We start from the raw sequence: 13,128 nt of genomic DNA, 5'->3' as shown, positions 1-13,128 counted from the left end.
TTTGCAACATATTATGAATACAATGAGTTTCCACCGCTACGCATCAATAACATCAATAAAGAAACAAGTCTCAATACTAGGCTCCATAGATCAAAGATCCACACCTGCAAATCAAAATCTAAAGTTTCCAATCAAATAAAATCAAATATCATAGTTTTATTTAGAAATAAACCCTCACAAAGAATAAACGAAAAAAAACTCAAAATATGGAGATAACTAACAACAACAAAACAAAAAATATAGATCTATTATAAGAAAAACAGATATGAATTTATTAAAGCAATAGAAGATTAAAAGCAAAAGAAGGTGAAGCGAAAAAGATAGTTAAAAATAGAAGGTAGGTGCTACTGATTATGTATTTTATTTGTTAATTTGTAATACATTGTAAATAATAATCTATTGGTTGAATGCAAAGTTTCAGTTTTAATCTACCTTTTCATGTGGTATCACAATTTGGAACTGAACCTACATGAAAGAAGTTTCTATGTATGTTATATCTTGATGGATTTGTGCTAATCACAGTATGCTTATGAAGTAGCCTAATTGCCACTTGAGGGGAGTGTTGAACTATGCGAGTAATTCCAAATCGGATAAATATGAATTGAGTAAATATATATAACGAGGAAGGTGAATCAACCAAAATGAGTTAGGTTATTGTGCCCAAATTTCAAATTTATCTATATAAAATTTTTTTTATGGATAATTATTTTTTTATTCATTTGAGTCCAAATGAATTGAAATGTAGATTTCATTTTTATTTAAAAGACTCAAAATGGAAATATTCTATTCCATATATTTTTTAAGAAAACGAAATAGGTCATGTCACGCTTAATTAAACATTATTTGAATAACTGTTGATTAACAAAATACTATTAAATATATTGAAAATCTTAAAATGCTCTAATTATAAAAATTTTAAGAAAAACAATTCCAAGTTTTTTTTTTCTTTAATCTTCATTTTAGTAACGTTAATTTCATATTATTTTATGCCTCAATCAATACCGAATCTTTTTTTCTCTAATGAAATTAACGATATTTTGAGTTATTTTTGCACCATTATAAATGGTCTACTTTCAATTTTATCCAAGAGGTAACATTGTGTTTGTGTGACAACTAAATCATAACCTCATTTTAGTTATCACTAAAATAAACAAATGAAGTATAACTTATCTCATCTTTATTATTACTAGTCTTTTGTATAATGTTCGTTGCACGTTGACTATACTCATTATATATTCATTTATTTATCTACATAATATTAAAGTATAAGTCTTGTATAGATTAAAATAAATACAAGTGGTTATATTATATTTTATCGTACAAAGTACTTGTAATGCTACTTCTCATGTACTTAATTAATTCTATTTTTATACAATGAAGTGGTCTCATAATAATGTTCAACCCAATCCCTAGAACTAATCCTTTTGTCTCTAATTTATAAATACAGATTTTAAAAATCCTGATAGGTGCCCAAAAAGAAAATCAAGTCCAACCTCCTGCCCTCAATCACAAATCACTATTTATATACAACTATAATAAAAAATAATAATAAATTATTTTTTATTGCTAGGTAAAAGAAAATAAATGAGAAGATGATTTGAATTGATAATGAAAATCACTTTGTTATACAATTGAAGTATTACTTACCCGGTGCATTAGACAAAGAAATATATGTACACACACAAATTTGTGAAACCCCAAAAAAGTAACCCAAGCAGTTTTAGTTTTTGTCCAGTTTCTTAAACATTATTTTTTTAAGTCAAATATATTTATGATATAAGAGAAAAAAAATCAAGAAAATTGAAAATATTTAATCATTAATAGTTGTCTATTTATTGCAATGAAAATATAAATCTCTTACTAAATTAAAATGATAGTAGTTATAAATTATTCAATAACGAAAAAGAACATAAAAAATTATTATTAAAAAATAAAACTCTTCTAAAACTCACATAAAAAAAAAACATTTCAATGTATACAAATATATCAATAAAATATTTTTTATATATTTTTTAAATTAAAATTTTCAACTGTACGCCATCTTAGATTTAATTATGTAAATTCTATTTAAAAATTTACTTCTTAAAAAATATATCCAATCAAATCTTACGAACATAAAAAAAATATTAATAAAAATAATATATTTTTTTCTTCTTTTTTTATCTCTCCTAAATAAAATATTAAATATATTCTATTTGAAAATTTATTTTTAAAAATATATCAAATCAAATTATAGAAATATAAAAAAGAATATTAATAAAAAATATATTTTCTTTTTTTTTATCTATCTCCTAAATAACATATTTAAATTATAATCAAAATAGAATTAAATATTTAATAAATAAATATTAAAAATTTTTTAAAAGTCTCATTATCATATATATTTATTAAAAAATAAATTTAGTAAAAATAAAATTTAAATTTTTAAATGATTAATTATTTATAATATTTATTTAAAAAATAATTTTTTAATTCATTAAGAGGTTTGATGGGTCAAAATAATATTACGGACTACAGAACAAGGAATAATCCTCTTTTAGACTCACTAAATTAGTGAAAACAGTTGCGGTCGAGAGGATTCGAACTCAAAACTTTTTACTACTCACATAAGTGAGAAGACAATCAGATCACCCATGATTGGCTTAAAAAAATAATTTTTATAAATATATCAAATCAACCAATAAAATGTAATTTTTTAATTAGTTATTATTAAAGTTATTGTAAGACATCGTTAATTTAATCAAAGATGTTATCGAAAATCTCATTATTTCCCTCTTTCTATTTCCAAATTTATATATAGTATAAATAGATGTAGATATAGATATCATTAGTAAATATTTAACAAATTTCACAATAAAATTTCTATAAAATTTTCTTGAATATAATAAATAAATTTTTTTCCAGTAAATAATCATAAATATTATTATTTTAGAAAAAATATATATATTTTTCATTGGTTGATCTCTAAATAGGTCCAGGATGAAATTCAGATATAATTCACCAAAATTTTCGGTACCACATCACATTAGTTTTAAAAAAATAGAAATGATAATGTAAAAAAAACAAATAAATAAAACAAAAAGTTAGGTTGAAGGAATTTTCCCTCCATGGTTGTTTGTTTGCTATTTGCCTATTTGGCCAAAAAGTCCACCAACAACCTTCAATACTCTTTTCTTCTTCTTTTTCGTTCATAAAACTTTAAAGAAAGCCAGTCAAGTATTAAAAACCCATCAGCCACCCAACAAATAAAGTCAAAATTGCCAAAGTAATACTACTGCCACCCACTTTTTAATTCAACAAATGTAATATTTGAGAATAGTGGCAGTGAACGAAAGAGATGGATATCAGCTCCATCGTCTATATCATCATCTTCATCAATAATATCTGCTGCATTCGTAATGGTGATGACCCAGTCAGAATAGTACCGAGCAAAAGGTTCCCAATTTCTTCTTTTTCATTTTCTTTGATTTAAAACGATTTATATTAAACTCTACCATATTCTTTGTACGCTTTCTTTCAAACCCATTTCCTGTTTTCTTTTGTTTGTAAGTGGTTGGAGGGATTTGCTGTTTTTTTGTTGGTATGTTTGGATTTTCAAATTCTGAATTAATGAAGTGTTTGCTGTTTGTTTGTTTCTTGTTATCAGGAGGAATGTTTTGATACTTTGGAGAGAGAGTTTATAGTTTGGGTTGTGTGGTAACTAATAATAAGAGATGTTTCAGAATTCTTTTGATGGTTTTAGCATCCTTGGGATGTCTTTATCAAGAACTTTCACTTTTGGAGCTGTTTTGCTCATGTGGCTGTGTTGGTCTCCACTACTTATTGGAGCACAAAATGATGCCATCACTGATCCTGTCGAAGGTGATTTTTCAGTTGTTGTCTTTCCATTTTATTTTCCCTTTGCTTTTAGTTTGAAGAAATATATTTTCTAAATACCTCACCGACTAGTTTTGCTTATACTCTATGGTATAAGGAAGTGCTTCTGTATAAAGTTCATAATCAGAAACACTCATCAATTTAATTAGTGTTTTAAAAACTTCAAATAATTATATAAAAAAGGTGTCAGTCAAATGATTCTATGTATTAGATGATGGTGATATTCATGTGTTAGATGATCTCAAAACAGGTGAATTTATCAACTACGAGATGGTGGAAAGAATGAAGACAACTTTATTAATTTTTTGATATTTTAAGTTGGCCAAGTGAATGAAATAATGAATAGTATATGTGCTGAATTTTGCAGTAAGGGCATTGCAGGATATCAGGAGAAGTTTGATTGATGTGAACAAAAATTTGAGCAATTGGAATCGCGGGGATCCCTGCACATCGAATTGGACAGGAGTTTTGTGCTTCAATACAACAAAGGACGATGGCTATTTACATGTTAGAGAACTGTATGAATTCATACTTTTTTCTTTACAAGCGTGTATGTCAGATTGCACTTTTCATTTCATTTTGTGTGAATGAACTTTATCAGTTTTTCATTCTATTATCATCCTTCAAGTTCGAGGAAGAACTTATAAAATAGGCCAAGTTTTTAAAATAGACCACCAACTATTTTTATGAATCTGAAATTCTATTGCTTTGTTAATTGCATGCCAAGTTGAGTGCTACTTCATGCCAAGCAATGCATTATGTAATAGCTGAATTCTAGTTACAAACTCTGAAAATTAGAGAATGTTGTTTCAAGGAAACTTCTCTATACATTGAATGGAAGTATCTCCAGAACCCTTTTTTCCTACCTTTTTTTAGATGAAAACTGTTAATAGTATGTTCTTTATATTTCTTTTCTTTGCAGGCAATTACTTACTATGAATCTGTCTGGAACTTTATCACCATCGCTTGGTCGCTTAGCTCATATGGAAATATTGTAAGACAGATTATTATATATATTCTCAGAAATTTCTCTCTGAGAATGGACATCTGTTTCTCTATTTTATTTTTTCCTGTAATTCTTTTTGTCTCCCGGCTAATAATTGTTCTCTTTTGATGTTGTTGAAGAGATTTTATGTGGAACAATATAAGTGGGAGCATACCAAAGGAGATAGGAAATATAAAATCTTTGATACTCTTGTAAGTTAAACTGTTTCCTTTTTTTGTTTGCTTCAGCTTTCAAGTTCATTAACATATAATGCAAATATGGTCATCAACTTAGACATTAAAAAATTTTGTGAACTTAACTTCTATAGTTGGTTTTATTATCTGATTTATTTAATCTTGATGATAGCAAAAATCTAAATATTGTTATTTTTCTACGGTTCCATTACTATGCTCTATATCTTTATCTTGCTTTCTTATTCTATTATAATTTTTCTGTCAGGCTTCTGAATGGAAACCAATTAACGGGTCCCTTGCCTGAAGAGCTTGGCTATCTTCCAAACTTGGATAGAATACAGATTGACCAGAACCATATATCTGGACCAATTCCTCCATCATTTGCTAACTTGAACAAAACAAAGCACTTGTGAGAGTTTCTTTGATGATATTTAGCATAAGAACCTGTGTTAATACATCTTGATTCTTAGACTTATTTTTCAATTCATATTATGAGTTTTGTTTGCCTTTTGGCAGTCACATGAACAACAATTCAATTAGTGGGCAAATCCCGCCAGAACTATCCAGATTACCAAGTCTTGTCCACTTGTAAGTTGGCAATTGGCTAGATTTATATAAGAGAAATGCATCATTTCTTTGTATTTACAGAGCGATCTGTGAACATCTTCAGTAAAATTTAATTCTATGCTTTTCTTGCTCTTCTCTCATACCAGCTCATATGTTGATATATAATTAATTTTGCAGCCTTCTGGACAATAACAACTTATCTGGGTATCTTCCACCACAGTTCTCTGAATTGCCAAACTTACTTATACTGTATGCTTTCTCTACTTCCCTAGAGATTAAGAAGGATTTTATGTTTCTTTATGTCAATTATACTACAGTAGGTCTTATCCTTCAATATTTTTTTCTAATAGATTTTTTTGTTGCATTTATTTCTTTTTTATGCAGTCAACTGGATAACAACAACTTTGATGGGGGTGCAATTCCAGATTCTTATGGCAACATGACTAAACTGTTGAAATTGTAAGTGGAAATTTCAATCTGAAACTTCTTACTAACTTTTGGAGCCTGGAATGGAGAGCAATTTGCTGGCTTCTGTATTTAAATTATGCATGGGATTGAGTCCTGAGAGTTGTGGACAAAATTAAAGAGTTAAATACACATTGATGAACATAAATTTCAGATCTTTTAACATGATGCATGGCCTGGCTTCATTGTCATTCTTCGGCTTTTAATTACATCTTTTTTCTGCTATATAATGTAGTCTCTAATATGAACTGCAGCCAATTATGTTCATGAACTGGCTGACTTACATTTTTTTTACCTGCTAATTTAAAGCTTGATATAAGGATACTGGCTGCAAAAGTTTGGTCTTTCAGCAATAAATTTAGTGGAATGTTAGCTTAAGGTTATCCTCTTCCTGAGAACTTTGCTGTGGTAGTCATAGAAATAAATCATTAGATCAGAAGATATTGGCTTTGGAGTCTAGGTTTTGAGCTAAAAAAAATGAAAAACAAATAAATTTAAAGACAAGGAACAAACCAAGTAATATAAGAAGGACACTGCCTCCTGCGAGTAAAAAGGAAGGACTATCCTTTCATTTTAAAATTTGAGGACATTTAGCCTTTGTGGGTGAACGAAATGCACTAGGGTATGTCAAAGTGAATATATTAATTCTTACTAATTTAATGTTAAAATTGTAAATAAATTATTTGAAAATAGTAAACGTGTTGGTAGTTGTGACTTGATTATGGCATCAAGCTCTGCATCTTTTATTCAAATGAAGCTTGCTTGAACCATGCAATTGGCGCCCATTTTGAACTTACTGCGATCTCAAATTGACTATAGATTGGCTGAAACAAGTTTGAAGAGCACCTTATTACTTGGCTTGGCTTAGCTCATTTCATCTCTATGCATAGGGAAGTGGCAATCTTGTGTTCATCTGCACATTAAAACCAATGGGATTTTGTGAAATCATACAGCATATTAAACTTTGAGCTTTCTGTTATGGTTCAGTACTTCTGTAATAATTATGACAGCTCGAATAAGTAAGAGATGATACAAATATAACAGATACTAACTTGAATAATGTGAAAAAAGACCTTATTTGCATTTTTGTAATTGTCTGTGTTGGCTATCTTCAGATTTGACTTGAAGTTGAAAGACTATATTCATATGACTGCATTGTATTGCCTCCCTAAACATTTGGCATTCATGTGTCTTTAAAATTTAAGGACTTTTCCCAATAATGAAAAGAACTTAAATGTACTTTTTTCGATCTAATAAGTACCTAGTAAAGAAATGGTAAGATATGGGTAAGAGTTGTTGCAGATCTCCTTCCTACCAGGTCCCACATTGCCAAAAGTGATAGAAACCTTGATATATTGCTCGACTAATGTCATATGACTGCATTTTATTTCCTTTTGAAATATGGAACATATTGGTATGTCTGGTAAAATTAAGTTTCTCTTTTATGATTGCCTTTCCATCTGTTGTAACATTTTGTCTTAAATTTTCCATTGTAGTGGAAATGAAAATATATAGTGTCAACTAGCTCTGACAAGTTAGAAGCTTAATCTACTTCCAAAACTATAGTCGTAGTATGGTGGTTATGTCATCTATGCCCTCTTTTGTTTATCAGGAGTCTCAGAAACTGTAGCTTGCAAGGTCCGATCCCTGATCTGAGCAGTATACGAGATCTTGGCTATCTGTAAGTTTATAATTTCTTTTCTTTTCCAGATCATTAATGGTGATTACAGGATTTTTCAATTGAAATTTGAAATGCATAAAACTGAATAAACTTCTATTTATTCCTATTAGAAGGTCTGTCCTGGCTCTTTTTAGTTATTTATTTTTTCTCACAAGCGAAATTTTGATGTAATTTTCAGAGACCTCAGTTCAAACCAGCTAAATGGATCCATACCTCCAGGAAGGCTTGCTGAGAATATTACAACTATGTAAGATTTCTCTATCTTTCAAATGTTGCACCATTTGCATTTTTTGGGGAATTTGCTTGAATTAATGTGTCTGTGTGTGTGTCATGTCACTATTATGTTACTATGTGTTGACTTAGAGTAAATCCTAAGTGTCTTGAGTATTTTAAATATTTAATTTTATATCTCTTCAATGATATCCACTAGCCAAACAATTTTACAGTGATTTATCCAACAACAATCTTACTGGAAGTATTCCTGGCAACTTTTCTGGCCTGACTCATCTTCAGAAATTGTAAGTGCTTGTCCACATGCTTATTTCTTAATTTTTAATGTGCCAAATTCAGTTCCAATTTATGTTCCCATTTCTGTAATATTGTGATGCCACTAATTAAAATAATAACTGTGGAAAACATTTAACTCTAAAAAATTAGATTTGCTTAACTGGACTACTTTCTGTGACAGGTCTCTTGCGAATAATTCTTTGAGTGGTTCCATTCCATCTAGCATTTGGCAAAATCGTACTCTGGGTGGATCTGAAAGACTTGTCTTGTAAGAGCTGAATTAAAAGTTTCACCATTTTCCTTGATTAAAAATTTCACCTCTAGGGTGGACTATAATTTTGTAGTATCTCATAGTTGTGCTGTTAACAAATTGTTTGACACTCTAATGATATTGCAGGGACTTTGAGAACAATAGACTGTCAAACATTTCTGGAAGTGCCACTATTAGTCTCCCTCAGAATGTCTCACTCTGGTCTGATTCTTTACTTGCATACTATGTTATGTCTTGATTTTCATGATGCATATGTACCTTTTCACACACTAACGGTTCCAGACAATTTTCAGGCTTCAAGGGAACCCTATATGCTTAAATTCCAACCTAGACCAATTCTGTGGATCTCAGAATGAGGATCTTAACAAGCAGGGTTCAACAAACACTTCTGATGACTGCCCTGTTCAAGCATGCCCTTATATATATTCCCCAACATCTCCTATACGTTGTTTTTGTGCTGCCCCGCTTATTGTCGGATATCGATTGAAAAGCCCTGGACTATACGATTTTCCACCCTATAGAGATATGTTCGAGAAATATTTGACATCTGGTCTCAAATTAGAACTTTATCAGCTATATATAGAGTATTTCCAATGGGAAGAAGGACCTAGATTAAAAATGCAATTGGAGCTGTTTCCTGTCTATGATGCTAGCAACAAGAGTTCTCATATCTTTAATACAAGTGAACTTCTACGTATCATGGGCATGTTCACTGGATGGAACATTCCTGACAGTGATATATTTGGACCTTATGAACTTATCTACTTCACTTTGCTGGACCCATATAGAAATGGTTTGTCTCAAAATCTTAATTGTTGTCAGATTATCACAAAGTTAATGCATATTTTAGTTGAACTTTGATATATTTCACCTGATAGAAAATATGAAATGTGAATTTAGGATCATGGTTTCATGCACTTTTTAAGTGAACTTGCCAAATAGTTACTTAAGATGACTACAAGCATGTTTCTTGTGCTCAAGAATGGTGAAGATCTAACCAAAAATCATCTTTTTGCAATATGCTGAAGTTTGACCTGATTGTTTCTCTTACATCTGTGCCTAACAAAATTTTCCTCGAACAGGCATGCACTTATTTCTTACTGTCAAAAATCCTTCTAGCTTAATTTTGTAAATGCCAAGAAATACTGCATGCTTGATGAATAATCTTAGAAAGGATTATCTGTATCAACATATAATGTTGCTTTGTATCTCACACTTTTTATAAATGTGGACATGTGGTTTGGTTGTGTGCAATATAATGAAGCAACGGTAGAACATTTGGCCCTCATTTTTTCTTCAAATTATCTATGCATATCATGCCTTTGCTAGAGCAATGCTATATGAGGTATTTTAGCAATTATGTCTATGCTACAGTAGCCTATAATGAAGCCGAATGATCGCAAAGCTTGATTGTGTATGAGCTTTGATGAGCTGAGAATAACATTTCCTTATGTTCCTGGAATACCTTCAACACTTGCACATGATAAAATTGATGCATAACTTTGATATTTTTTTGCTAATGGTTCTCATTACTTCACAGTGGTTGTTACCTTACCATCATCATCCGGTATAAGCAAGGGTGCCCTGGCTGGAATCATACTGGGTGCCATTGCTGGAACAGTTACATTATCTGCAATTGTTTCACTTCTTATCACGAGGATGTATACGAAGGAGTACCGTGCAATTTCCAAAAGACGTCACAGTGAGTGTTTCTATTCCCATGTCCATATTGTTTCTGTAAATATTAATTTTTCTCCACGATTCTCCGCAAGTGTTGGATCAATTCTGCAAATTCTTATGTCATTTCTTTATTCTATATTCTTGTAAATGGTCAAAACATACAATTTGTGCTGAAATTTTCTGAGATTGATATGTAATGTTGCTCTAGCATTTGATAATGAAAATTTATTGGTTTTAACAGTTCCATCTCTAACATGGTGCCTTATTTATGTATAGCATCTAAAGCCTCCATGAAAATTGATGGTGTGAAGGACTTTTCTTATTCTGAAATGGCCCTGGCAACAAACAATTTTAGCAGCTCCACTCAAGTTGGTCAAGGAGGATATGGAAAAGTTTACAAAGGCATCCTGGCTGATGGTACACTTGTGGCCATCAAACGTGCCCAGGAGCATTCTTTACAGGGTGAGAAAGAGTTCTTAACAGAAATAGAATTGTTGTCAAGGCTACATCATAGAAATCTTGTTTCTTTGACTGGATATTGTGACGAAGAAGGTGAACAGGTAGCTTCTTTTATCTTTCCAGAGTTTTAGATTTCAAGCAAAAAAAAAAGAAACAGTTTCTTTCTAGAAATGGTATTTAGGAGTTGCAGCAAGGTTTATCTACAACTCTGATACTGCCTCCATCCATAAGAAAAATCCAAATATAATTACTTGATATTCTCTTTCTTGCTTCAGTAGCGTTAAAAATTATCATTGAGGAAAAAGCTCAACTGTATTTCCATTGTGCCTGCAGATGTTGGTTTATGAGTTTATGCCAAATGGCACTCTTAGAGATCATCTTTCTGGTAAATCTCATATTTCCCCTTTGGACTTTGTCTTTTTTATCCTCCATCAGTCATTCCGGAAAACTATAATGAGCAAGAATCAACTAAAGAGCATATCTTTTTCTTTTCTTTATAAAATATAAGAACTGGTAAGATGTCCATATGATTATATGATGAGCTACATAGTTGATAAACCTCGTGCGGTATTGCAGCTAAGTCTAAAGAACCCTTGAGTTTTGCGATGAGATTGAGAATTGCCTTAGGTTCAGCGAAGGGTATATCATACCTACATACTGAAGCCAATCCTCCAATTTTTCACCGAGATATCAAGGCAAGCAACATATTACTTGACTCTAGTTTTAATGCGAAGGTTGCTGATTTTGGACTCTCAAGACTTGCCCCAGTTCCAGATACTGAAGGGTCTGTGCCAGCCCATGTTTCTACAGTTGTAAAGGGCACTCCAGTAAGTCTACAATATTTGTACTCTCTATTAACAGTTGTCTTTATCTTGCAGTTCATCTCAATCTTCCTTCTCTCACTTCTTCTGCAATTAAAAGTGTGTAAAATGTCTACCTCTGGCCATGTCGGAGAAAACTGATGTATTAACCTGCATATGTATAAACCCAAAAGCAATTAAATCACCTATAGGTGAATGTCATGGAAAATATCATCTTCTGATAAATTGATCCATTAACTTCATTCCACTTTGAAAAAAAAAATAGTTACAGTGTGCTTTCAATTATGTTGTTTAAATAGCAAGTTATTCATAGCCTTATTTAAAAGAATGAACAAGTTGAAAATGTAGTTTGAGACCAGTTAAATCAATTTTCTTGAAATAATAATATCAAAGGTTTTTGATAGTGGTGGGACATTCTGATATATCAAACATCTTGCTTACTTTGCAGGGTTACCTTGACCCGGAATATTTTCTAACACATAAATTGACAGACAAGAGTGATGTCTATAGCCTTGGTGTTGTATTTCTGGAGTTGTTGACTGGGATGCAACCAATCTCACATGGGAAGAACATTGTTCGGGAGGTAATATTTGCACCACCGCCATCATCCTCTCTAGTGTACAAGCATAATATTACTTTGGTTGTGAGCTATGACATTCTCACGAGTAAGTTTTTGTTGTACCAAGAAAATTAGGTCTCCAAATCTTACAAAAACATCATTTGCAGAATGAAGGAAGAAGTTCAAGAATATATCCTTTCTTAACCCTTTTCAACTATGATTCTCTTTTTATTGTTTTAGTAATTATATTATCATTTTTTTTTTTTTTTTGCCATTTTGAAATATATAATCATGTTTATATGTATGTTGTACTTGTAGATGATCTCTAGAGCAAAATTTGTCACTATTCTGTTTATTTTATTTCTATAGTTATATACTTGTAATTTTGTGGTTTCTATTTGTATCAGGTCAATGTTTCATATCAATCTGGTATGATATTCTCAGTCATCGATGGACGAATGGGTTCTTATCCTTCTGACTGTGTGGAGAAGTTTTTGAATTTGGCCATCAAGTGCTGTCAGGAAGAGACAGATTTGAGACCTTCAATAGTTGATGTGGTCCGAGAACTCGAAAGTATCTGGCTTATGATGCCAGAATCTGATACTAAAATAAAAGATACAATGAGCACTGATGATGAAAAGACAGTGACTTCATCACCTTCATCGTCGATGATGAAGCATCCGTACGTTTCATCAGATGTTTCCGGCAGCAACCTTGTTAGCGGAGTTGTTCCTAGCATCACTCCAAGATGAATGAAAACATGGAAGATATTCATTACAACTCACTCTGAAGTTGTTATAGTTCTTAAGGTGAGTTTGATATATGCTGGAGTGGAAAGGAATGTAATGTACGACTAAAAATGCATTTGATTACATTAGTTCGATTCTATTATGGCATTTTCCGACATAGCTTTAGAATTTAGAGAGGGATATCTTATCAACGATTTTTGTTCAAAATCTCTGTATATAAAGTCTTAGCAGTAGCAGACTTTGTTTTGTAAAAGTTGTAAGTTGACTTTCTTACTTGTATATGATATTGCTGTAATATAATATCACTTCCATAA

General features: G+C 31.1%; 1 protein-coding gene across 2 annotated transcripts; it reads left to right on the top strand.

Annotated features, from left to right (window-relative positions):
* Positions 1 to 3,160: 3,160 nt before the first annotated feature.
* Positions 3,161 to 13,128, top strand: LOC105638632 (Leucine-rich repeat protein kinase family protein). Of its 2 annotated transcripts, XM_012222459.4 has the most exons (21): positions 3,164 to 3,435; positions 3,647 to 3,861; positions 4,244 to 4,394; positions 4,799 to 4,870; positions 5,002 to 5,073; positions 5,321 to 5,464; positions 5,572 to 5,643; positions 5,800 to 5,871; positions 6,007 to 6,081; positions 7,700 to 7,768; positions 7,947 to 8,015; positions 8,215 to 8,286; positions 8,457 to 8,543; positions 8,673 to 8,747; positions 8,840 to 9,339; positions 10,087 to 10,248; positions 10,503 to 10,786; positions 11,019 to 11,070; positions 11,262 to 11,512; positions 11,955 to 12,089; positions 12,473 to 13,128. In XM_012222459.4, exons 2-21 carry the CDS (start codon positions 3,714 to 3,716, stop codon positions 12,815 to 12,817), a joined length of 2,907 nt encoding a protein of 968 aa, XP_012077849.1. In that variant the 5' UTR covers positions 3,164 to 3,435; positions 3,647 to 3,713; the 3' UTR covers positions 12,818 to 13,128. The 2 variants fall into 2 exon arrangements, with proteins under 2 accessions (XP_089582157.1, XP_012077849.1); XM_089726031.1 differs by having other exon boundaries at positions 3,161 to 3,435; positions 5,800 to 6,081.

Source organism: Jatropha curcas, chromosome 9 (genome assembly GCF_041381405.1).
Source record: "Jatropha curcas cultivar XTBG-Jc1 chromosome 9, XTBG_Jcur_1.0, whole genome shotgun sequence".
NCBI classification, from domain to species: domain Eukaryota; kingdom Viridiplantae; phylum Streptophyta; class Magnoliopsida; order Malpighiales; family Euphorbiaceae; genus Jatropha; species Jatropha curcas.
Note: the sequence above shows the minus strand (reverse complement) of the source record. Positions and strands in the feature narration are given on the sequence as shown.